Source organism: Lichenostomus cassidix, chromosome 29 (genome assembly GCF_008360975.1).
Source record: "Lichenostomus cassidix isolate B80296 chromosome 29, HeHo_3.0, whole genome shotgun sequence".
NCBI lineage: Eukaryota > Metazoa > Chordata > Aves > Passeriformes > Meliphagidae > Lichenostomus > Lichenostomus cassidix.
The window spans coordinates 1,166,729-1,189,767 of record NC_139509.1 but is presented as its reverse complement, the minus strand read 5'-3'; the positions used below and the strand labels follow the sequence as shown (position 1 = coordinate 1,189,767).

Below are 23,039 nucleotides of genomic sequence, written 5' to 3'. Positions count from 1 at the left end.
CCCGAAACCTCCCAAAGCCCCCCCAAACTCCTCCAAACCCCCCCAAACCTTCCAAAGCCCCCCAAAGCTCCCCCAAAGCCCCCCAAAGCTCCCCCAAAGCCCCCCAAGACCCCCAAAACTCCCACCTGGGTGAACTCGGCGCTGAAGCCCCCCTGGCAATATCCCTGTCCTGCCGCCGAGTTCAGGTCTGGGGGGACATGGGGGGGTTTTTGGGGGTCTTGCGGGGTTTTTGGGGGTCCCGGGGCTGGGAGTCTCAGGGTTTGGGGGTCCCAGGGGTTTTGGGAGTGACGAGGGGTTTTGGGGTTTTTAGGCGTCTGGGGGGTTTTGAGGGTCCGGGGACTGGGGGTCCTAGGGGGTTTTGGGGTCCCGGGGTCTTTGGGGTCCTGAGGTTCTCTGGGGATCGGGGGGGGTTTTGGGAGTCCTGGGTGTTCTGGGGGTTTTGGGGTCCTGGGGGTTCTGGGGGTCTCGGGGTTTAGGGGGTCCCGGGGGCCCTGGGCATCAGGAGGATCACTCTGGGGGTCTGGATGTGATCAGGGGTGACACCCATGGGGGTGACTGGGGGTTCTGGGGGGGTGTCTGGGGGTCCCGGGGGGGTCCTGGGGGGGTTCTGGAGGGGTCCTGAGGGGGTCCCGGGGAGGTTCTGAGGTGTCCCTGGGGTCCCGGGGGGTCCTGAGGGGGTCCCGGGTGGTCTCGGGGGTCCCTGGAGGTCCCTGGGGGATGCCGGGGGTCTCTGGGAGTGTCCCTGGGGGTCTCGGAGTGTCCCTGGGTGTCCCTTGGGTGTCCCCGGGTGGTCTCGCGGGTCTCGGGGGGTCCCCGGGGGTCCCGGGGGTCTCACCCGATCGGCACGGCGCGTACTCGACGAACTTGGAGAAGTTGCCGATGGAGAGGAAGCAGGAGCCCACCGGCTCGCGAGCGCCCCCCTCCTCCTTCGGGGGGCTCCAGCTGTACAGGGGGGCGCAGGCCTGGGGGGGGGGACACGGTGGATGGGCACGGGCACGGCTGGGGGGCTCTGCTGGCCCCCCGGTGTCCCCAGTGTCACCTGTGTCCCCAAACCTCCGGTGCATTCCTCTCACCCCTCCCAGTTCTTCCCAGTTCTTCCCAGTTCTTCCCAGTGCCTCCCAGAGCCTCCCAGCGCCCCTCAGCCCCGCTGTCCCCCCGGTGTCCCCAAAGTCCCCAGTGCCCCCCAGCCCTGCTGTCCCCCCGGTGTCCCCAGTGTCACCTGTGTCCCCAAACCGCCAGTGCATTCCTCCCATCCCTTCCAGTCCACCCAGTTTTTCCCAGTTCCTCCCAGTTCCTCCCAGCGCCCCCAGCCCCGCTGTCCCCAATGTCCCCAGTGCCCCCCAGCCCCGCTGTCCCCGCGGTGTCCCCAATGTCCCCAGCCCTCCCAGCCCCGCTGTCCCCCCAGTGTCCCCATGTCCCCTGTGTCCCCAAGCCCCAGTGTCCCCCATTGCCCCCCATTCCTCCCAGTTCCCCCCAGTCCTTCCAGCCCTGCTGTCCCCGCTGTCGCCGCGGTGTCCCCAATGTCCCCAGTGCCCCCCCAGCCCCGCTGTCCCCCCGGTGTCCGCGGTGTCCCCTGTGTCCCCAAACTCCCAGTGTCCCCATTGTCCCCATTCCTCCCAGTGCCCCATTCCTCCCAGTTCCCCCAGCCCCTCCAGTGTCCCAGTTCCTCCCAGTGCCTCCCAGCACCTCCAGTGCCCCCAGCCCCGCTGTCCCCTGCTGTCCCCATGTCCCCTGTGTCCCCCATGCCCCATGCCCCCATTCCTCCCAGTCCTCCCAGTTCTCTCCAGTGTCCCCAATGCCCCCAGTCCTCCCAGTTCCCCCAGCCCCTCCAGCCCCCATTCCTCCCAGTTCCCCCATCCCTCCCAGTTCCCCAGCCCCCCAGCCCCCCAGCCGCGCTGTCCCCGCTGTGGCGGCGGTGTCGCCGTGTCGCCGCACCAGGATGGAGCCGTTGTGCGCTCTCACTGTCGCTCCGAACCACTGCAGCGACTTGAACTCCACGGGCTCGGCGGCGTCGCTGCTGTTGCCACCAAAGTCGTGGGTCCTTGTCCCTGGGGGGCGACAGGGGACAGCGGTGAGGGGACACAGGGGACAGCGGCCAGGTCACCCCCTCGGGGACCCCCCGGCCACCCCCCTCACCCCCCCCGGGTTGATCATTAACGGAGCCAAGGCCAGCGGGGGGAGGGGAAGGGGATGACCCTGGGGGTGACACGGGGTGACAGGGGGTGACACGGGGGTGTCGCTGTCCCCTGAGGGTGACCTCACACCCCGGGAGGGGCTGTCCCCACCTGTGTCCCCATTCCTGTCCCCCTCCCGCCCAGCCCTTGTCCTGATCCTGTCCCCATTGCCGGGGATTTGTCCCTCCCCGTGTCGCTGTCCCCATACCCGGGGTGTCCTGTCCCCGCCATGTCCCTGTCCCCATACCCGGGGTGTCCCCAGCCCTGGGGTGTCCCGTCCCCCCCGTGTCCCTGTCCCCATTCCCGGCTGTTCTGTCCCCTCCATGTCCCCATACCGGGCTGGCCTGTGCCCTCCATGTCCCCAGCCCTGGGGTGTCCTGTCCCTGACATGTCCCTGTCCCCATTCCCGGCTGTCCTGTCCCCTCCATGTCCCCAACTCTTTCCCCACACCTGGGAGGGTCCTGTCCCCACACGTGTCCCCATCCCACGCGTGTCTCCGACACCCCCGTGTCCCCAAGCCCCCGTGTCCCTGTCCCCTCTCGTGTCCCTGACCCCCCCGTGTCCCCATGCCCCCGTGTCCCTGTCCCCCCTCGTGTCCCCGTGAACCCCCACGTGTCCCCACATCCCTGTTCCCTGCCATGTCCCCACGCCTCCCCCTTGTCCCCACGCCCCCCGGCGATGTCCCCTGGTGTCCCCACGCCCCGTACCGATGTGATCGAAGTCGATGGGGGTGCAGGCGGCTCCGGGGGGCCACGGGCAGTGCAGCACAGCCCCGCCCTGGGTGACATTGGGCTGGCTCGTGTTGGCCTTGGGGGCTCCGACCAGGATGCTGACGCTGGGGGGACACGGTGGTGACTTCACGGCGACACGGCGCTCGTCACCCGCGGGACACCAGGGGAGGGACACGGGGGGGGTCGCAGGGGTGTCGCGCCACCCCTCCGCGGTGTCCCCTCAGGCTCAGCCCCTGTGTGACCTTCCGGCCCGGGGGGTCCCTGAGGGGGTGACACTCGCTGGGTGTCCCCCGCTTGGCCCCGAAACTCCTGACCCCCCCGGCTGGGGACACGCGTGGGACTTGGGGGGGGCAAGGCCGTGCCTGGGTCTCCCCCTGAGCCCCCCCGAGCCCCCCGGGGCAGCTCCCGGCTCCGGTTACAGGAAACGCTCCGGCCGGGGGGCAGCGGGGCCCCGGGACCCCCGGCGGGGCCGGAGCGGGGGGGGACACCGGGGGGGACACCACGGGGGGACACGGGGGCTCTGCCCCGCTCGGGACCCCCGCGCCGGACCCTCCCGGTTCCCGTTACCCGCTCCCGCTTCCTGTTTCCCGTTCCCGGTGCTCTGTCCCGGTTCCGATTCCCCATCCCCGCCCCGGCGCTCCGTTCCCGGTTCCGCTGCCCCGGCCCAGTTCCCGGTACCGCCCCGTTCCCGTGTCCCGTTCCCGTGTCCCGTGTCCCGTGTCCCGTGTCCCGTTCCCGTGTCCCGTTCCCGTGTCCCGTTCCCGTGTCCCGTGTCCCGTGTCCCGTTCCCGTGTCCCGTTCCCGTGTCCCGCTCCCGTGTCCCGCTCCCGTGTCCCGCTCCCGGTTCCCACTCCCTGTTCCCACTCCCCGCCCCATTCCCGGTCCCGTTTCCCCCGCCCGGCCCCGTTCCCGCTCCCCGCTCTCGCTCACGTTCCCTCTGCCCCATTCCCGTTATGCCGCTCCCGGTGCCGCCCCGCCCCGCTCCGCCGCCGCTCCCCGTCCCACCGGGCCGCTCCCGCTCCGGGCCGCCTCTCCCGCTCCCGGTGTCCGCTCCCCGTCCCTCTCCCGCTTCCCGGCGCCGCTCTGCCTCCCTCCCGGCCCGGCCCGCCGCCCTCCCCGCTTCCCCGGGCCGCTCCCGGTCCCCCTCTCCCGCCCCGCCGCCGCCGCCGCCCCCGCCCCGTCCCGTCCCGGTGCTGTTCCCCTCTCCCGGTGCGGTTTCCCGGCTCGGTTCTCGCTGCCGGTGCCGTTTCCCGGCTCGGTTGGCCGTACCTGCCGGGCTCGGGCAGGTAAAAATCCAGCGCGAAGCCGAAGAACGAGCCGGGGGCCCCGCGGAAGACCACGGGCCGCGACGCCTCCAGGTTGAAAGCGGCGACCGGCGGCGGCAGCAGCGGCAGCAGCAGCGGGAGAAGCACCGGGAGGGCGGCGGTGGGGCTCCGGGAGCTCCGCCGGGGCCGGGGGCGGCGGGGGGCGGCCGGGGCCGGGGCCATGGCGGTCGGGGCTGCCCGGGCTCGGCGCTGCTCCCGCTGCAGAGTCCCCTCGGAAAGTGCCCGGGGGGGGCCCGGGGCCGCCCCGCCCCGCCGTGACTCACCGGGGAGGAGCCACGGCCCCGCCGGGTACCGGCACCGGCACCGGCACGGCAGCGGGGAGACCGGGGGGAGCCCGGGGGGAGAGGGGAGCTCGGGGGGAGCCCGGGGGGAGAGGGGAGGCAGCGACCCGGACAGCCTGGGGACAGCCCGGGGACACCCCGGGGACACCGCGACGTCAGGGGCAGGGACACCCCGGGGGGACAGGGACACCCCGAGGGGAGCGGGACATCTCGGGGACAGCGGGACACCCCGGGGACAGCGGGACATCAGGGACAGGGACACCCCGGGGGGGACAGGGACATCTCGGGGACAGCGGGACACCCCGGGGACAGCGGACATCAGGGGCAGGGACATCCCATGGGGAGAGGGACATCTCGGGGACAGCGGGGCACCCCGGGGACAGCGGGACATCTCGGGCACAGCGGGACAGGGACATCCCATGGAGAGAGGGACATCTCGGGGACCGCGGGGCACCCCGGGGACAGCGGGACATCAGGGACATCAAGGACAGGGACACCCCGGGGACACCCCCGGTCAGGGACAGGGACACCCCGGGGACGTCAGGGAGCGACGGGAATGGGACATCCCGCGGGGAATGGGGCAGCTCGGGGACAGGGGGACAGCAGGACACCGGCACACCCCGAGGGGACCGCGACATTCCGGGAGCACCGGGGCGTCAGGGAATGGGACACTCGAGGGACACTGGGACATTCCAAGGGCACAGGGACACCATGGGACAGCCCAGGGACAGCGGGACATCAGGGACGGGGACACCTGAAGGACACCCAAGGGACATCAGGGACCGGGACACCTCAGAGACACCCTGAGGGCAATGGGACAGCGGGGACACGAGGGACACTGGGACACTTTGGGACACCGGGACATCAGGGACAGGGACACTGGGGGGACACTGGGACGTGGGACATTGGGGTACAGGGACATTGGGGGCACTGGGACACCTTGGGACACACCAGGACATCAGGGACACGGACACTGGGGGGACACAGGACATCGGGGCACAGGGACACTTGGGCGACACCGCGACACCACCCGAGTGGGACAGGCACAGGGGACATGAGCCACACGGGACCCTCGGGGACACCGGTGGGACACTTGGGGACACGGCGTGGGAGGACAGGACACGGGGGACAGGAGCTGGCCGGGCCGGGGGACACAGCAGGGCTGGCGACACGGCGGGAGGAAGGGGACACGGCGGGAGGAAGGGGACACCGCGGGGGACACGGGGGGGTGGCCGGATCCCGGCGCCGCTTCCTGGAAGGAAAGAGCGGAAACGGGGCTGGAGCTGGAGCCGTTCCCACGGAGGGGGTGGGACCCCCGGGAGGGGACGCGGGACACCCGTGGGGACACGCGGGACACCCGTGGGGACACACGGGAAGGGCCAAGACCCCCGCGGGGACACGGCGGGGACGTGTGACCTCCTTGGGGGACACAGCGGGACACCGCCGGGAGGGCGAGGGGGGTCGAGGGGACATTGTCCTCCCCATCCGCCCCGCGCGAGCAAGGAGGGGTGGACACGAGGGGACACTGGGGGGACACGGAGGGACACGAGGGGGACGCGGAGGGACACGAGAGGGACACGGAGGGACACGCGAGGCGCGTGCAAGGGGCGGGGGGCGCGCAAAGGGGGCGTGCAAAGGTGGGGGTGGACACGAGGGGGACACAAGAGGGACACGAGGGGGACGCGGAGGGACACGGAGGGGACACGAGGGGACACGGAGGGACACGCGAGGCGCGTGCAAGGGGCGGGGGCGCGCACAGGGGGCGCGCACAGGGGGTGGGGGGCGTGCTGGGGGGCCAGGGCAGGGGGGTCTCGCCCGAGCCGCCGCATTCCTGCGCCGCTGATGCAACGGCGGCCGCGCGGCTGGGCCGGGGTGGGCGGCCCGGGGGTCCCGGGGGGCTCGGGGGGAACCCCAGGTGACAGGGGGGACACCTCAGTCCCAGCAGGGACACCAGCGGGGACAACCCCGGGGACACTCAGCGCTCAGAGCCAGCCGTGCCCTGGTGGGGGACGCGGGTGGTGTGTCCCCCGTGCGCGTCCCCGTGCGCGTGCCCGCCGTGCCCCCCGTGCCCGCCGCGGGGAGGTGGCGCGGTGCCCGTGGGGACAATGGGGACAATGAGGACGTTTCCGCGGCCGGGGGGGGAAGTGGCGGCGGGGAGGGGGAAACAATGCGCTGGCGCCGCGGCCTTTCCTGCCTCGCGCCGGGCGCGGGCACGCGCGGGTGGTGGCACCGGGATGGCGTGCGGTGACACTGGGATCGTGTGCACACGCGTGGGGTGACACCGGGATCGTGTGTGGTGACATTGGATCGCGTGCGGTGACACCGGGATTGTGTGCACACGCGTGGGGTGACACTGGATCGGGTGCAGTGACACCGGGATCGTGTGCACACGTGTGCGGTGACACTGGATCGGGTGCGGTGACACTGGGATCGTGTGTGGTGACACCGGGATGGTGTGTGGTGATACTGGCATCATGTGCGGTGACACGGGGATCGTGAGCACACACGTGGGGTGACACCAGGATCATGCACAGTGACACCGGGATCATGCACAGTGACACTGGGATCGTGTGCACACGCGTGGGGTGACACTGGGATCGTGCGGGGTGACACAGGGGTCGTGTGTGGTGACACTGGATCGTGTGTGGTGACACCGGGACCATGTGTGGTGACACCGGGATTGTGTGTGGTGACACTGGGATCGTGTGTGGTGACACCAGGATCGTTTGCACACGTGTGGGGTGACACCGGGATCGTGTGCAGTGACACCGGGATCGTGAGCACACGCGTGGGGTGACACTGGGATCGTGTATGGTGACACAGGGACCGTGTGCACACGCATGTGGTGACATTGGGATCATGTGCACACGCGTGCGGTGACACTGGGATCGTGTGAGGTGACACCGGGATCATGTGCACACGCATGTGGTGACACTGGGATCGTGTGCGGTGACACCGGGATCACGTGCAGGCCCGTGGCCTGGCTCTGTCTCCTGGAGCACACGCGTGTCCTGGCTCTGTCCCCCCGTGTTCATGTCACCCCACTCATCCCCATGTCCCCAAATCTCCCTGTCCACACACCCTCATAGCGCCATGTCCCTGTATCCCTATGTCCCCAAGTCCCCAAATTCCCACATCCCCAAATCCCTGAATCCCCAAATCCCCAAATTCCCAAATCCCCAAACACCCAAATTCCCAAACCCCCAAATCTCCAAATCCCCAAATCCCCAAACCCCCAAATCTCCAAATCCCCAAACCCCCAAGTCCCCAAACCCCCAGATCCCCAAATCCCCAAATCTCCAAATCCCCAAAATCCCAAATCCCACTCCTGCCTCAGTTTCCCCCCCTCAGTCTCCCCACCGTCCCTCATCCTGGGGTCACCCCAGCGGTGACACCCCAGGGTCCCCCAACCCCATTTTAGGGGGGACACCTCATGGCCGCGGATGTCCCCAAGGTCCCTCAGCCCCCCCAGGGTCCCCCAGCCCCATTTTGGGGGGGACACCTCATGGCCGGGGATGTCCCCAGGGTCCCTTAGCCCCCCAGTGTTCCCCAGCCCCCCCAGGGTCCCCCAGCCCCATTTTGGGGGGGACACCTCCTGGCCAGGGATGTCCCCAAGGTCCCCCAGCCCCATTTTGGGGGGACACCTCGTGGCCGGGGATGTCCCCAAGGTCCCCCAGCCCCCCCAGGGTCGCCTAACCCCATTTTTGGGGGGGGACACCTCCTGGCCGGGGATGTCCCCAAGGTCCCCCAGCCCCCCCAGTGTCCCCCAGCCCCCCCAGAGTCCCGCCGCCCCCCCGCCCCGCCGGGCCACCCCCCCGTCGCCGCCCGCCGAGTCCCTGAGTCACCGGGGGGGCGCGGGGGGGTCAGCCTGACTCACGGCGCCGCCAGCCCCGTATATAGCCCGGCCGGGCGGCGGGGACACGTCACCCCCCGGCACCCCCCCGACACCCCGGGCACCCCCCCGGAACCCTCCGGTCATCCCCCCGGTCAGCCCCGGAACCCCCCGGGAACCCCCTGGGAACCCCCCGGACACCCCCTGGTCACCCCCGGAACCCCCCCGGGCACCCCCCCGACACCCCCTCGGAACCCCCCCGGCATCCCCGACACCCCCCAAGAATCCCCCCGGTCACCCCCGACATCCCCCCGACACTCCCCGGTCACCCCCGGTCACTCCCCGGTCACCCCCGGAACCCCCCGGTCACCCCCCCGGTCACCCCGCGAGGGTCTGGGGGCGCGGCGACCACCGGGGGTGACCCCAGAGCGGGCGGGGGTTGTCCCCGCGATGTCCCCCCAATGTCCCCGCGGTGTCCCCGTGGTGTCCCCGGGAGGGGGCGCGGGGGGGTGAGGCTGGCGGGCAGCCCGGGAGGGCGCGGGGGGGACACGGGGGGGACACGGGGGGGACACGGGGGGGACACGGGGGGGACACCGGCCTGGCGCTTCCCAAAAAAGGCGCTGGAGGCCGTGGGGAGCGGGAGGGGAGCCAGAGAGGGGGACACGAGGGGGGACATGGGGGGACACGGGGAGTGATGGGGGACACGGGGGACACGGAGAGGGCGTAGGGGACACGGGGGACATGTGGGGACATGGGGAAGACATGGGGGACATGGGGAGGACATGGGGGACATAGTGGGACACGGAGAGACACGGGGGATATGGGGGCATGGGGGACACGGAGGGACGTGGGGGACATGGGGGGACATGGGGAAGACGTGGGGAGACACGAGGGGACACGGAGGGCATGGGGGAACACTGGGGGAGACATGGGGGACACGGGAGGACATGGTGGGACACGGGGGACACGGAGGGCATGGGGGGACATGGTGGGGGACATGGGGGACATGGTGGGACATGGGGAGGGCATGGGGGATATGGGGGACATGGGGGACACGGGGGGACGTGGGGGACATGGTGGGGACATGGGGGGACATAGTGGGACATGGGGAGGGCATGGGGGACATGGTGGGGACATGGGGGACTTGGGGGACGTGGGGGGACATGGTGGGACATGGGGAGGGCATGGGGGGGATATGGGGGGGATATGGGGAAGACGTGGGGAAACACGAGGGGACACGGGGGGACATGGGGGGACATGGGGGGGGACATGGGGGGACACAGGAGGACACGGGGAGACACGGGGGGGACACGGGGGGACATGGGGGGGACACAGCAGCGGGTGACACACTCGAGTGTGAGTGTGAGTGAGTGAGTGTGACCATTCCGGGCACATGCGGGGACAGGGACACAGGGATCTGCCACACTCATGCGCTGGCTGTCCCCATATCCCTGTGTCCCCATATCCCTGTGTCCCCATGTCCCCATATCCCGATATCCCTGTATTTCCATGTCCCCATATCCAGGTGTCCCCATATCCCTGTGTCCCCATGTCCCCATATCCAGGTGTCCCCATGTCCCCATATCTCCATGTCCCCATAACCCTGTGTCCCCATGCCCCTGTGTCCTCATGTCCCCATATCTTCATGTCCCCATGTCCCTGTGCCCCATGTCCCCATATCTCCATGTCCCCCAATCCCTGTGTCCCCTGTCCCATTATCTCCATGTCCCCAAATCCCTGTGTCCCCTTGTCTCCATATCCCAGTGCCCCATGTCCCCATATCCCCATGTCCCCATATCCCTGTGTCCTCATGTCCCCATATCTTCATGTCCCCATGTCCCTGTGCCCCATGTCCCCATATCTTCATGTCCCCATATCCCTGTGTCTCCATGTCCCTGTGTCCCCCTGTCCCATTGTCCCCATATCCCTGTGTCCCCATGTCCCCATATCTTCATGTCCCCAAATCCCTGTGTCCCCATGTCCCTTTATCTCCATGTCCCCATATCCCTGTGTCCTCATGTCCCCACACCCCCATGTCCCCATATCCCTGTGTCCTCATGTCCCCACACCCCCATGTCCCCATATCCCAGTGCCCCATGTCCCCATATCTTCATGTCCCCCAATCCCTGTGTCCCCATGTCCCTGTGTCCCCCTGTCCCCATATCTTCATGTCCCCATATCCCGGTGCCCCATGTCCCCATATCTTCATGTCCCCATATCCCCATGTCCCCATATCCCTGTGTCTCCATGTCCCTGTGTCCCCCTGTCCCATTGTCCCCATATCCCAGTGCCCCATGTCCCCATATCTTCATGTCCCCCAATCCCTGTGTCCCCTGTCCCATTATCTCCATGTCCCCAAATCCCTGTGTCCCCATGTCCCCACATCCCGGTGCCCCATGTCCCCACACCCCCACATCCCCATATCCCTGTGTCCCCATATCCAGGTGTCCCCATGTCCCTGTGTCCTTGTGTCCCCATGTCTTCACATCCCCACATCCTTGTGTCCCTGTGTCCCATTATCCCCATGTCCCCAAACCCCTGTCCCCCTGTCCCTCTGTCCCCATCACCTCATTTAGGGTCACCCCCCGAGTGACCTTTCCCACCCCCCCTTTGGGGTGACACCCCGCCGTCCAACAGGGGCGGTTTTGGGGTCAAATCCAGGATTTTCCTGCAGGACCAGCGGGAAGGGATTTGGGGTCTGCCCGTCCCACTGTTTTGGGGTGAAATTGTTGGGGTTTGGGGGGAAATTGTTGGGTTTTGGGGTGAAATTGTTGAATTTTGGGGTGAAAATGTCGAATTTTGGGGTGAAATTGTTGAATTTTGGGGTGAAATTGTTGAATTTTGGGGTGAAAATGTCGAATTTTGGGGTGAAATTGTTGAATTTTGGGGTGAAATTGTTGAATTTTGGGGTGTTCCCTGGGGATCTGGGGTCCTGTCCGTCCCACTGTTTTGGGGTGAAATTGTTGAATTTTGGGGTGAAATTCTTGGATTTTGGGGTGTTCCTTGGGGATTTGGGGACTTGCCTGTCCCACTCTTTTGGAGTGAAAATGTTGAATTTTGGGGTGTTCCTTGGGGATTTGGGGTCTCCCCATCCCACTGTTTTGGGGTGAAAATGTTGAATTTTGGGATATTCCTCATTTCCCCCCCAAATTCCTCCCTCGAGGAACCCCAAGGCCATTTTGGGAGATTCCAGAATTCCCCAAAATCCATTACCAGGGCGATGAAAAACCCCTCAAAACCCCCTCGATGACCCCAAAACCCCCGAAAAATCACCCCAAAACCACCACTTTTGGGGAAAACAAAACCTCGGGGATTTGGGGAAAAACAAAACCTCCAGCCGAGGTGACAACGACGGTGACAGAAATGCCACCAGAACCTTCCGGATCCTCCCGCGCAGGGAATTCCCGGGAGGCTCCGGAATTGGCGAGGAGAGGAAAAAAAAAATCCCAATAAAAAATTGGTGGAAAAACGGGAAACGCCTGTTTTTTCCCAGCCCGATTTCCACTCCCCGCCCGGATCCACCCGCGCAGGAAAATTCGGCGGGGAGAGGTCAGAAAAAGCTGGGAAAATTTGGGAAAAAATTGAAAAAATTTGGGAAAATCCCTCTGAGGGGTTTGGGGGTCCCAGCGGAGGTTTGGGGTGGGATTTGGGGTGAGGCGAGGGGAGGAAAATTCCCAATAAAAGGGTTTTAAAGGGATTTTTTTGGGGGGGAAAAGGCTGAAAAAATCTGAAAAAAGCTGGGAAAATCCCACTCCCGGAGCTGGAGGGTCCCAGCGGAGGTTTGGGGTGGGATTTGGGATGAGGCGAGGAAAATTTCCAATAAAAAAGTTTAAAAGGAAGTTTTTCTGGGGAGAAAAAGCTGGAAAAAGTTGGAAAAATTTGGGAAAAATTTGGGAAAATCCCTCTGAGGGGTTTGGGGGTCCCAGCAGAGGTTTGGGGTGGAATTTGGGATGAGGGGAGGAAAATTCTCATTAAAAAGGTTTTAAATGGATTTTTTTGGGGGGAAAAATTTGGGAAATTCCCTCTCCCGCAGCTGGAGGGTCTCAGCTGAGGTTTGGGGTGGGATTTGGGGTGAGGGGAGGAAAATTCCCAATAAAAAGGTTTTAAAGGGATTTTTTGGGGAGAAAAAGCTGGAAAAAGCTGGAAAAAATTGGGAAAATCCCTCTGAGGGGTTTGGGGGTCCCAGCGGAGGTTTGGGGTGGGATTTGGGATGCGGCGAGGGGAGAAAAATTTCCAATAAAAAGGTTTTAAAGGGATTTTTTTGGGGGGAAAAAAGGGAACAGGGAAAAGGGAAAAGGGGAAAGGGAAACAGGGGAAAGGGAAAAATTGGAAAGGGAAAAGGGGAAAAAAGGTTAAAAAGGGAAAAAGGGGGAAAGGGAAAAAGGAAAAGGGAAAAGGGAACAGGGAAAGGGGAAAAAGGGAAAAAGGGAAAAAGGGAAAAAGGGAAAAAGGGAAAAAGGGAAAAAGGGAAAGGGAACTGGGGAAAGGGGGAAAGGGGGAAAGGGAAAAGGGAAAAAGGGGAAAGGAAAAAAAGGGGAAAAAGGGAACAGGGAAAAGGGGGAAAACGGAGAAGGAAAAAGGGAAAAAAGGGGAAAAAGGGACCAGGGACCAGGGAAAAGGGAAAAGGGAAAAAGAAAAAGGGGAAGGGGAAAAGGGAAAATGTGAAAAAAAGTGAAAAAGGGAAAAAAGTGAAAAAAGGCAACAGGGAAGAGGGAAAGGGGAAAAGAGAAAAAGGGGAAAGGGAACAGGGGAAAAAGGGAAAAAGGAAAAAGGGAAAAAGGGAAAAAGGGAAAAAGGGGAAAAGGGAAAAAAGTGAAAAAGGGAAAAAAGTGAAAAAAGGGAACAGGGGAAAGGGAAACAGGGGAAAGGGAAAAGGAGAAAAAAGGTTAAAAAGGGAAAAAGGGGAAAAGGGAGAAGGGAGAAGGGAGAAGGGAAAAGGGAAGAGGGAAAAGGGAACAGGGAAAAAGGGGAAAAAAGGGAACAGGGAAAAAAGGACCAGGGAGCAGGGAAAAAGGGAAAAAGGGGAAAAGGGAAAAAAAAAGGGAAAAAGGGAAAAAGAGAGAAAAGGGAAAAAGAGAAAAAAGGGAAAAAGGGAAAAAAGGGGAAAAAAGGAACAGGGAAAAAGGGAAAAAGCAGCAGGGCAGGGCCCGGCCGGCGCAGCTGGCCAGCTGTTGGGCTCGGGGGCGGAGGGTGACCATCCCAATCCCCATCCCCAATCCCATCCCCAATCCCAATCCCGCCCCGCAGCTGCGATCCCGGAATTCTCCACCATTCCAGAACCTTCCAGCTCCCCCCGCGCGAAAAAAAGGGGGAAAAAAACCCTAAAAAGGAGGTTTTTTCCCCCAAAAATCCAGGCGGGAAGGAGGTGGGTGGAGGGAGGAGGAGGCGGTGATGACACAGAAATTCCCATTTCCACTTTTTCCGCCCCAAATCCGGTTGCTCCGAGCTGAGCTCAGCTCCCTGCGAGGGGGGGGAGGAGGGAGGGAGAAGGGAGGAGGAATTTGGGGAGAGGGTTGGGGGTCTTCCCTCTGCCTGGGGGTCCTGGGGGTCATTGGGTCCTCCGGGGTCACTGGGGTTCTCTGGGGGCTGGGGGTCCTGGAGGGTCCTGGGTCCCAGGGGTCCTGGGGGTCACTGGGGTCCAGGGTCCGGGGGTGCTGGGGGTCACTGGAGGGTCTCTCTGGGGTCCTGGGTTCTGGGGGTCTCTGGGGGGTCCTCGGGGGTCCCGGAGGGTCCCGGGAATGTCCCAGGGGGTCCCAGGGGGGTCCTTGGGGGTCTCCGGGGGGTCTCGGGGGTGTCCCAGGGGGTCCCGGGGGTGTGCCAGGGGGTCCTGGGGGGTCTCCGGGGGGTCCCAGGGGGTCCCAGGAGGGTCTCAGGGGGTCCTGGGGGATCTCTGGGGTGTCCCAGGGAGTCCTGGGGGGTCTCGGGGGGTCCCGAGAAGGTCCCAGGGTGTCCCGGGGGTGTCCCAGGTGGGGGTTGGGGACACCGTGTGACAATTTTTGGGAAGGATTCCCACGGTGAGGAAGGGTCAGGGAGTGACCCCAACTCCGCCACGCCCCTTCCCGAGGGTGGGGACCCTCCTGTTGTCCCCCATTGTCCCCCCCCACTGTCCCCCCCCACTGTCCCCCCATTGTCCCCCCATTGTCCCCTCCTGTTTTCCTCCCTTGTTCCCCCTTGTCCTCACATTGTCCCCCATTGTCCCCCCCTGTTGTCCTCCCCTTGTCCCCCCTTTGTCGCCCCATTGTCCCCCCGTCCCCCCATTGTCCCCTCCTTGTCCCCCACTGTTCTTGTCTCCCCATTGTCCTCCCCACTGTCCCCTTGTCCTCCCCCCTCCTTGTCCCCCCTTGTCCCCGTTGTTCCCCCTCATTTCCCTTGTCCCCACATTGTCCCCCCCACTGTCCCTCCTTGTCCCCCCTTTGTCCCCCCATTGTCCCCCCCTTGTCCCCCCCTTGTCCCCCCTTGTCACCCCCCTGAGGACAATTTTTGCGCAAGACTCCCCAAAATAAACTCCTCGATCCCAAAATTCCTGCCGGGATGGGCGGATGGGTGGGAAAGGGAACGGCGGGGGGAGGGGACAGCGCGGGGAGGGGACAGCGCGGGGAGGGGACAAGGGACACGTGCGGGGGGTGGCGGGAGGACATCACGGCGGGGAGGGGACACGCTGGACATGGGAGGGGACAGGAGCAGCCTGGGAGGGGACAGGAGCAACCTGGGAGGTGACACCGGGAGGGGACAGGAGCAGCCCGGGAGGGGACAGAGCAGCTCGGGAGGGGACAGGGCAGCTCGGGAGGTGACATCGGGAGGGGACAGGACAGCCCGGGAGGTGACAGGAGCAACCCGGGAGGTGACACCAGGAGGGGACAGGAGCAGCCCGGGAGGGGACAGGGCACCCTGGGAGGTGACAGGAGCAACCTGGGAGAGGACACCGGGAGGGGACAGGAACAGCCCGGGAGGGGACAGGGGAGCCCGGGAGGTGACACCGGGAGGGGACAGGAGCAACCCGAGAGGTGACACCGGGAAGGGACAGGAGCAGCCCGGGAGGTGACAGAGCAGCCCGGGAGGTGACAGGAGCAGCCCGGGAGGTGACACCGGGAGGGGACCGGACAAGCCGGGAGGTGACAGAGCAGCCCGGGAGGGGACAGGGACAGCCCGGGAGGTGACAGGACAGCCCGGGAGGGGACAGGAGCAACCCGGGAGGGGACAGAGCCGGCTGGATGTCCCCACCGTCCCCCCACACTGCGGTGGCACTGTCCCCCCCCCCGCTGTCGCCTGTCCCCACCCCGATGTCGCCTGCCGAGGTGACACGGCTCGGAATGACAGAGGTGTTTATTTGCGGCAGTATTTGGGGGCGGGGGGGTTCCCCAGCGCCCCCAGCCCCCTCCCCACCCCCGCCACCCCCCGAGCCCGGGACGACACTGTCCCCGCGGCCACCGTCCTGGGCCGCGCTGTCACCGCCCTGGGTGGCGCTGTCACCGCCCTGGGTGTGGCTGTCACCGCCCTGGGTGTGGCTGTCACCGCCTTGGCTCCCGCTGTCACCATCCGGGGCGCGGCGGTGGCCGGTCGGGGTCGCCGCGGTGACATTCCCTCCGGGGGGACTGAGGGGTCCGAGCTGGGGGGACAGGGGACAGGGAGGGTGGGCTTGGGGACAGCGGGGTGTGGCAGTTGGGGACATCAGACACACCCGGTGTGGGACTTGGGGACACTCAGACAACTAAGTGTGGGACATGGGGACACTCAGACACACCTGAGTGACACTTGGGGACATTCACACACCTAAGTGACACCTGGGGACACTCCCACACACCGGGTGTGACACCTGGGGACACTCACAGACATGAGTGTGGCACCTGGGGACATTCACACACCTGACTGTGACACCTGGGGACATTCACACACCTCAGTGTGGCAGCTGGGGACACTCAGACACACCTGAATGTGACACCTGGGGACACTCACACACCTGAGTGTGACACCTGGGGACACTCAGACACAGTCGGTGTGGGGCTTGGGGACATTCAGACACCTCACTATGACACTTGGAGACATTCAGAGACTCCGGGTGTGACACTTGGGGACACTCAGAGACACCGGGTGTGACACTTGGGGACATTCAGACACCTCACTATGACACTTGGAGACATTCAGAGACACCGGGTGTGACACTTGGGGACACTCACAGACCTCAGCGTGACACCTGGGGACACTCAGACACCTGAGTGTGGCACTTGGGGACACTCAGACACATCCAGTGTGGCACTTGGGGACATTCAGACACTGCGGGTGTGACACCTGGGGACACTCAGAAACACACAAGTGACACCTGGGGACACTCACACACCTCACTGTCACACCTGGGGACACTCCCACACACCTGAGCGACACCTGGGGACACTCAGACACACCCGGTGTGGCACTTGGGGACACTCAGACACACAAGTAACACTTGGGGACACTCAGACACCTCAGTGTGACACCTGGGGACACTCAGACACACCTGAGTGACACCTGGGGACACACACCTGAGCGACACCTGGGGACACTCAGACATAGCCGGTGTGGGACTTGGGGACACTCAGACACCTCAGTGTGGGACTTGGGGACAATCAGACACACCTCAGTATGACACCTGGGGACACTCAGACACACCTGAGTGACACTTGGGGACATCAGACACAGCAGGTGTAGGACCTGGGGACACCCAGACACACCTGAGTGACACCTGGGGACACTCACAGACATGAGTGTGGCACTTGGGGACATTCAGACACAGTGGGTGTGACACCTGGGGACACTCAGAAACACACAAGTGACACCTGGGGACACTCACACACCTCACTGTCACACCTGGGGACACTCCCACACACCTGAGTGTGACACCTGGTGACATTCACACACCTCAGTGTGGCACTTGGGGACATTCAGACACACAAGTGACACCTGGGGACATTCAGAGACACCAGGTGTGGCATCTGGGGACACTCAGACACAGCCAGTGTGACACTTGGGGACACAGACACACCTCAGTGTGGCACCTGGGGACATTCACACACCTCAGTGTGACACTTGGGGACACTCACACACCTCACTGTCACACCTGGGGACACTCAGACACACCTGATGTGACACCTGGGGACACTCCCACCCACCCGATGTGACACCTGGCAGTGCCACCGCTGTCCCCAGAGCTCCTACCTGTGGCAGGGGACAGGCAGGTCCCCCTTGGTGACATTGAGGATGAAGGGCGGTGGCTCCTCCAGCTCCAGCTCGCGCAGCTCTGCTCAGGTGACACCAGGTGACACCACAGCGACATGCCACCCGGGGGGAGGTGACACCGCGGGGGGGCGGGGACACCTGGGGACACCTGGGGACACCTGGGGACACCTGGGGACACTCACCTGCGTCCCAGTCCTCGCGGCACGGGGGGGGCTGCCAGGCGCGGGGAGGGTCCCAGGTCCTCCTGTCCCCAGCGGTGTCCCCAGAGTCTGCGGGGACAGAGGGGACAGCGGGGACGGGGGGGTGGGACACGGCTGGGGACAGCTGGGGACATCTGGGGACACACCTGGGGACATCTGGGGACACCTGGGGACATACCTGGGGGCATCTGGGGACACCTGGGGACACACCTGGGGGCATCTGGGGACACACCTGGGGACACATGGGGAGGAGCCTGTGTACCTGGGGACACCTGTGAACACACCTGGGGACACAGCTGGGGACATCTGGGGACACACTTGTGGACACCCGTGGACACCTGGGGACACACCTGGGGACACCTGGGGAGCACCCCTCATACCTAGGGACACCTGGGGACACCTGGAGGCACCTGGGGACACCTGGGGACACACCTGGGGACATCTGGGGACACTTGGGGACACCTGGGGACACACCTGTGAACACACCTGGGGACACACCTGGGGACACCAGAGGACACCTGGGGACACACCTGAGGGAACACCTGGGGATATCTGGGGATACTCCTGGGGACACACCTGGGGACACATCTGGGGACACTTGGGGACAGACCTGGGGACACCTGGGGACACCCCAGGGTACACACCTGGGGACACCTGGGGACACATTTGTGGACACCCGTGGACACCTGGGGACACACCTGGGGACACACCTGGGGACACCTGGGGACACCTGGGGACACCTGGGGACAGCCCGCCTACCTGGGGGCACCTCGAGCAGCAGTCTGTCGGGACAGGCGGTGAGGTGGCCGCGCAGGTGGCCGCGGGGGACACGGTGACGCGCGTTGAAGGGACACGTGGCCAAGGTGCGCGACACCTGCGGGTTGTTCTGCGGCGGGAGGGGACAGCGGGGAGGGGACATGTCCCACCGGTCCCCGTGTCCCCCTTGTCCCCTTGTCCCCCCTGTGCCCCTGTGCCCCTGTGCCCCTGTCCCCGTGTCCCCCCTGTTCTCGATGTCCCCCCTGTCCCCCAGTCCCAGTGTCCCCCTGTCCCCGTGTTCCCCCAGTCCCCCTGTCCCAACTGTCCCCGTGTCCTCCTGTCCCCCTGTCCCCATGTCCCCCTGCCCCCCTGTCCCCGCTGTCCCCCTGTCCCCGCTGTCCCCCTGTCCCTGTCCCCCTGTCTTCCCTGTCCCCGTGTCCTGTCCCTGTCCCCCCGTGTCCCCGTGTCCCATGTCTCCCCTGTCCCCTCTCCCTGTGTCCCATGTCCTGTCCCCGTGTCCCTTCCCTGTCCCCGTGTCCCCATGTCCTGTCCCTGTCCCCTTGTCCCCGTGTCCTGTCCCCATTCCCTGTCCCCGTATCCCCCTGTCCCCCTGTCCCCGTGTCCCCGTGTCCCCCTGTCCCCTGTCCCCTGTCCCCGCTTTACCTGCTGGCAGCGCACCAGGTGATATGGCAGGCGGGACACTCGCACCTGGTGGTTCCGGTCGTACGGACACTGCACGAGCGCGTCAGGCTCCATGGCGACACCGAGCGCCGCCCGGCCGGTACCGGACACGGTCCGGTGGCGGTTCTGTCCCACCGGAACCGGGTCAGTCCCGGTTCTGTCCCACCGGAACCGGGTCAGTCCCGGTCCGGTGGCGGTTCTGTCCCACCGGCCACCGGCCTGTCCCGGTTTCGTCTCACCGGTCCTGGTCCGGTCCCGGCTCGGTTCCACCTGTCACGGTTCGGTATCACCGGTCCCGGTTCGTTCCCACCGGTCCTGGTGGTCCCCGTCCGGTCCCGGCTCGGTTCCACGTGTCACGGTTCGGTATCACCGGTCCCGGTTCGTTCCCACCGGTCCTGGTGGTCCCGGTCCAGTCCCGGCTCGGCTCCGCCTGTCACGGTTCAGCCACGGTTCGGTCCCACCGGTCCTGGCAGTCCTGGTCCGTTCCCGGCTCGGTTCCGCCGGGCACGGTTCGGTTCCGCCGGTGTCGGTTCGTTTCCACCGGTCCTAGCGGTCCCGGTCCGGTCCCGGCTCAGTTCCGCCGGGCACGGTTCGGTCCCACCGATCCTGGTGGTTCCGGTCCGGTCCCGACTCGGTTCCGCCGGTCACGGCTCGGTCCCGGCTCGGTCCCACCGGTCCCGTTTCGGTCCCACCGAGCGTGACCGCTCCGGTCCCACCGGTCGCCGTCCGGCCTCACCGGTCCCGGTTCTGTCCCGGTTCTGTCCCGGTCCGATCTCAGCGGTCGCGATTCTGTCCCGGTTCGGTCCCGGTTCGGTCCCAGAGCTGCCGGTTCGGTCCCGGTTCGGTCCCGGTTCGGTCCCAGTGCTGCCGGTTCGGTTCCGGTTCGGTCCCGGTTCGGTCCCAGCGGTGCCGGTTCGGTCCCGGTTCGGTCCCAGCGCTGCCGGTTCTGTCCCGGTTCTGTCCCGGTTCGGTCCCAGCGGTGCCGGTTCGGTCCCGGTTCGGTCCCAGCGCTGCCGGTTCTGTCCCGGTTCGGTCCCGGTTCGGTCCCGGTTCGGTCCCAGCGGTGCCGGTTCTGTCCCGGTTCGGTCCCACCGGTCCCGGTTCGGTCCCTCGAGAGCGTCGCCGTTACCGCGGCAACGGGCGCCGCTTCCGGGTCCTCCGAGCCGCTGGGGGGCGCCACCGCGCGGTCAGCATGGCAACGTGGGGCGGGAAATTTGGGCTAATTAGGGCTTGATTGGGGTCAGGCGGGAGCTGATTGGGATTGGAGGGAGCTGGCTGGGCGGTGAGGGAGCAGAGTGGGGATAAATGGGGTCGGATTTGGGTTAAATGGGACTAAAATGGGGATAAATGGAATAAAAAATGGGGATAAATGGGGTAAAAATGGGGATAAATGGGGTAAAAATGGGGATAAATGGGACCAAAATAAATGGGATAACAAATGGGGATAAATGGCATCCAAACGGGGATAAATGGGATCAAAGTGGGGATAAACGGGATGAAAAATGGGGAAAAATGCGGTCAAAATGGGGAGAAATTGGGTCAAAATGGGGATAAATGGGACCAGATTGGGGATAAATGGGTTAAAAAATGGGGATCAATGGGATCAAAATGGGGAGAAATTGGGTCAGAATGGGGATAAATGGGATTAAAAATGGGGACAAATGGGGTCAAAATGGGGATAAATGGGATCGGATTTGGGTTAAATGGGATCAGAATGGGGATAAATGGGGTCAGAATGGGACCAAAATGGGGATAAATGGGATCTGATTGGGGTTAAATGGGATTAGAATGGGGATAAATGGGGTCAGAATGGGGATAAATGGGATAAAAGTCGGGAAAAAGGGGTCAGAATGGGGATCAATGGGACCAGAATGGGGAGAAATTGGGTCAAAATGGGGATAAATGGGACCAGAATGGGGATAAATGGGGTCAAAATGGGGTCAAAATGGGGATAAGTGGGGTCAGAATGGGACCAAAATGGGGATAAATGGGATCTGACTGGGGTTTAATGGGGTCAGAATGGGGATAAATGGGATCAAAATGGGGATAAGTGGGGTCAGAATGGGGATTACTGGGGTCAGAATGGGGATTAATGGGGTCAGAATGGGGATTAATGGGGCCAAAATTGGCTAATATGGACAAGGATTGTTCTGGATGAGCTCAGGCAGGGCTAACGGGGTCCTGACATCGATATATGGACCTGATTTTGATATAGGGGATCAGACATTAATATAGGGTCTGGACATGAATATGGGGGATTAGACATGAATATAGGGGATTAGACATTAATATAGGGGTCTGGACATTAACATAGGGGATTAGACATTAATATGGAGGATTAGACATTAATATAGGTGATTAGACATGAATATAGGGGATTAGACATTAATATAGGGTCTCAACATTAATATAGGGGATTAGACATTAATATAGGGTCTCGACATTAATATAGGGTCTGGACATGAATATAGGGGATTAGACATTAATATGGGGGATTAGACATTAATATGGGGTCTGGACATTAGTATAGGGGATTAGACATTAATATAGGGGATTAGACATTAATATAGGGTCTGGACATTAATATAGGGGATTAGACATTAATATGGGGGATTAGACATTAATATAGGGTCTAGACATTAATATAGGGGCTTAGACATTAATATAGGGTCTGGACATTAATATAGGGGATTAGACATGAATATAGGAGATTAGACATTAATATAGCGTTTAGACATTAATATAGGGGAATAGACATTAATATGGAGGATAAGACATTAATATAGGGATTAGACATGAATATAGGGGATTAGATGTTGATATAGGGACCTAGACGTTAATATAGGGGATTAGACATCAATATAGGGTTCTAGACATTAATATAGGGGATTAGACATGAATATAGGGGATTAGACATTAATATAGGGTCTGGACATTCATATAGGGTCTGGACACTGATATGGGGTCTGCGGTGGGACCAGCAGAGTCCCGGATGGGGCTAATGGTGGCATCAGGCATCAGTGGTGTCACCTGGCATGGTGTCACCTGGCATGGTGTCACCTGTCAGCCACGGCGTCAGGCAGTGCTGGCATCGGCCATCCGTGGTGTCCCCAATCCATGGTGTCCCCAACCCGTGGTGTCCCCAATCTGTGATGTCCCAAATCCATGGTGTCCCCAATCCGTGGTGTCCGCGATCAGTGGTGTCATTGATTTATGGTGTCCTCAATCCATGGTGTCCCCAGTCTGTGGTGTCTTCAATCCATGTTGTCATCGATTCATGGTGTCCCCCATCACTGGTGTCCTCAATCCATGGTGTCCCCAGTCTGTGGTGTCCCCAATCTGTGGTGTCCCCCATCATTGATGTCCCTGATCCATGGTGTTCCCCACCCTTGGTGTCCCCAATCCGTGGTCTTCCCGATCCATGGTGTCCCCCGTTATTGATGTCCCCCATCCGTGTTGTCTCCTGTCACTGGTGTCCCCAATCCATGGTGTCCCCAGTCCATGCTGTCCTCGATCCATAGTGTCCTCTATCCATGGTGTCCCCAATCCGTGATGTCCCCAATCCATGGTGTCCCCATCATTGATGTCCCCAGTCCATACTGTCCCCAATCCATGTTGTCCGTGATCCATGCTATCCTCAATCCATGGTGTCCCCAACCCTCGGTGTCCCCAGTCTATGTTGTCCTTGATCCATGGTGTCCTCTATCCATATTGTCCCCCACCCTTGGTGTCCCCAGTCCATGGTGTCCCCCATCCATGCTGTCCCCAGTCCATGGTGTCCCCTATCCATGGTGTCCTTGATCAATGGTGTCCCCCATCCATGTTGTCTCCTGTCACCAGTGTCCCCCA

At 63.3% G+C, this 23,039-nt stretch overlaps 1 protein-coding gene and 1 pseudogene across 4 annotated transcripts in view; both read right to left on the bottom strand.

Moving 5' to 3' along the window:
• Positions 1-4,551, bottom strand: part of LOC146425795 (uncharacterized) — a 10,665-nt pseudogene extending 6,114 nt beyond the window's left edge. The window contains exons 1-5 of the transcript XR_014846336.1: positions 4,175-4,551; positions 2,882-3,009; positions 1,936-2,048; positions 836-962; positions 101-187 (exon numbers count right to left, since the gene is read on the bottom strand). The product of XR_014846336.1 is annotated as an uncharacterized LOC146425795 (transcript). The remainder of the gene's footprint in view (positions 1-100; positions 188-835; positions 963-1,935; positions 2,049-2,881; positions 3,010-4,174) is intronic.
• An 11,108-nt stretch (positions 4,552-15,659) lies between these two features.
• LOC146425794 (gametocyte-specific factor 1-like) lies at positions 15,660-19,700 on the bottom strand. 3 transcript variants are annotated; one of them, XM_085041244.1, is made up of 6 exons: positions 19,652-19,700; positions 19,173-19,347; positions 18,513-18,639; positions 17,736-17,822; positions 17,533-17,614; positions 15,660-15,949 (listed from the first exon to the last, which is right to left on the bottom strand). In XM_085041244.1, the coding sequence occupies exons 2-6, from the start codon at positions 19,263-19,265 to the stop codon at positions 15,667-15,669; spliced, it is 672 nt and encodes a 223-aa protein (XP_084897370.1). In that variant the 5' UTR covers positions 19,266-19,347; positions 19,652-19,700; the 3' UTR covers positions 15,660-15,666. The 3 variants fall into 3 exon arrangements, with proteins under 3 accessions (XP_084897370.1, XP_084897371.1, XP_084897372.1); XM_085041245.1 differs by lacking the exon at positions 19,652-19,700 and having other exon boundaries at positions 15,660-15,783; positions 15,826-15,949; XM_085041246.1 differs by lacking the exon at positions 19,652-19,700 and having other exon boundaries at positions 19,218-19,345.
• Positions 19,701-23,039: the final 3,339 nt, after the last annotated feature.

Bases quoted from the DNA above. Each gene is read 5' to 3' on its own strand.
- LOC146425794 (XM_085041244.1), bottom strand. From the start codon at position 19,265: ATGGAGCCTGACGCGCTCGTGCAGTGTCCGTACGACCGGAACCACCAG. The intron at 18,640-19,172 runs GTAAAGCGGGGA...CTCCCGCCGCAG, and splicing joins ACCTGGTGCGCTGCCAGCAG to AACAACCCGCAGGTGTCGCG. The intron at 15,950-17,532 runs GTAGGAGCTCTG...CTGTCCCCCCAG, and splicing joins CTGCCTGTCCCCTGCCACAG to CTCGGACCCCTCAGTCCCCC.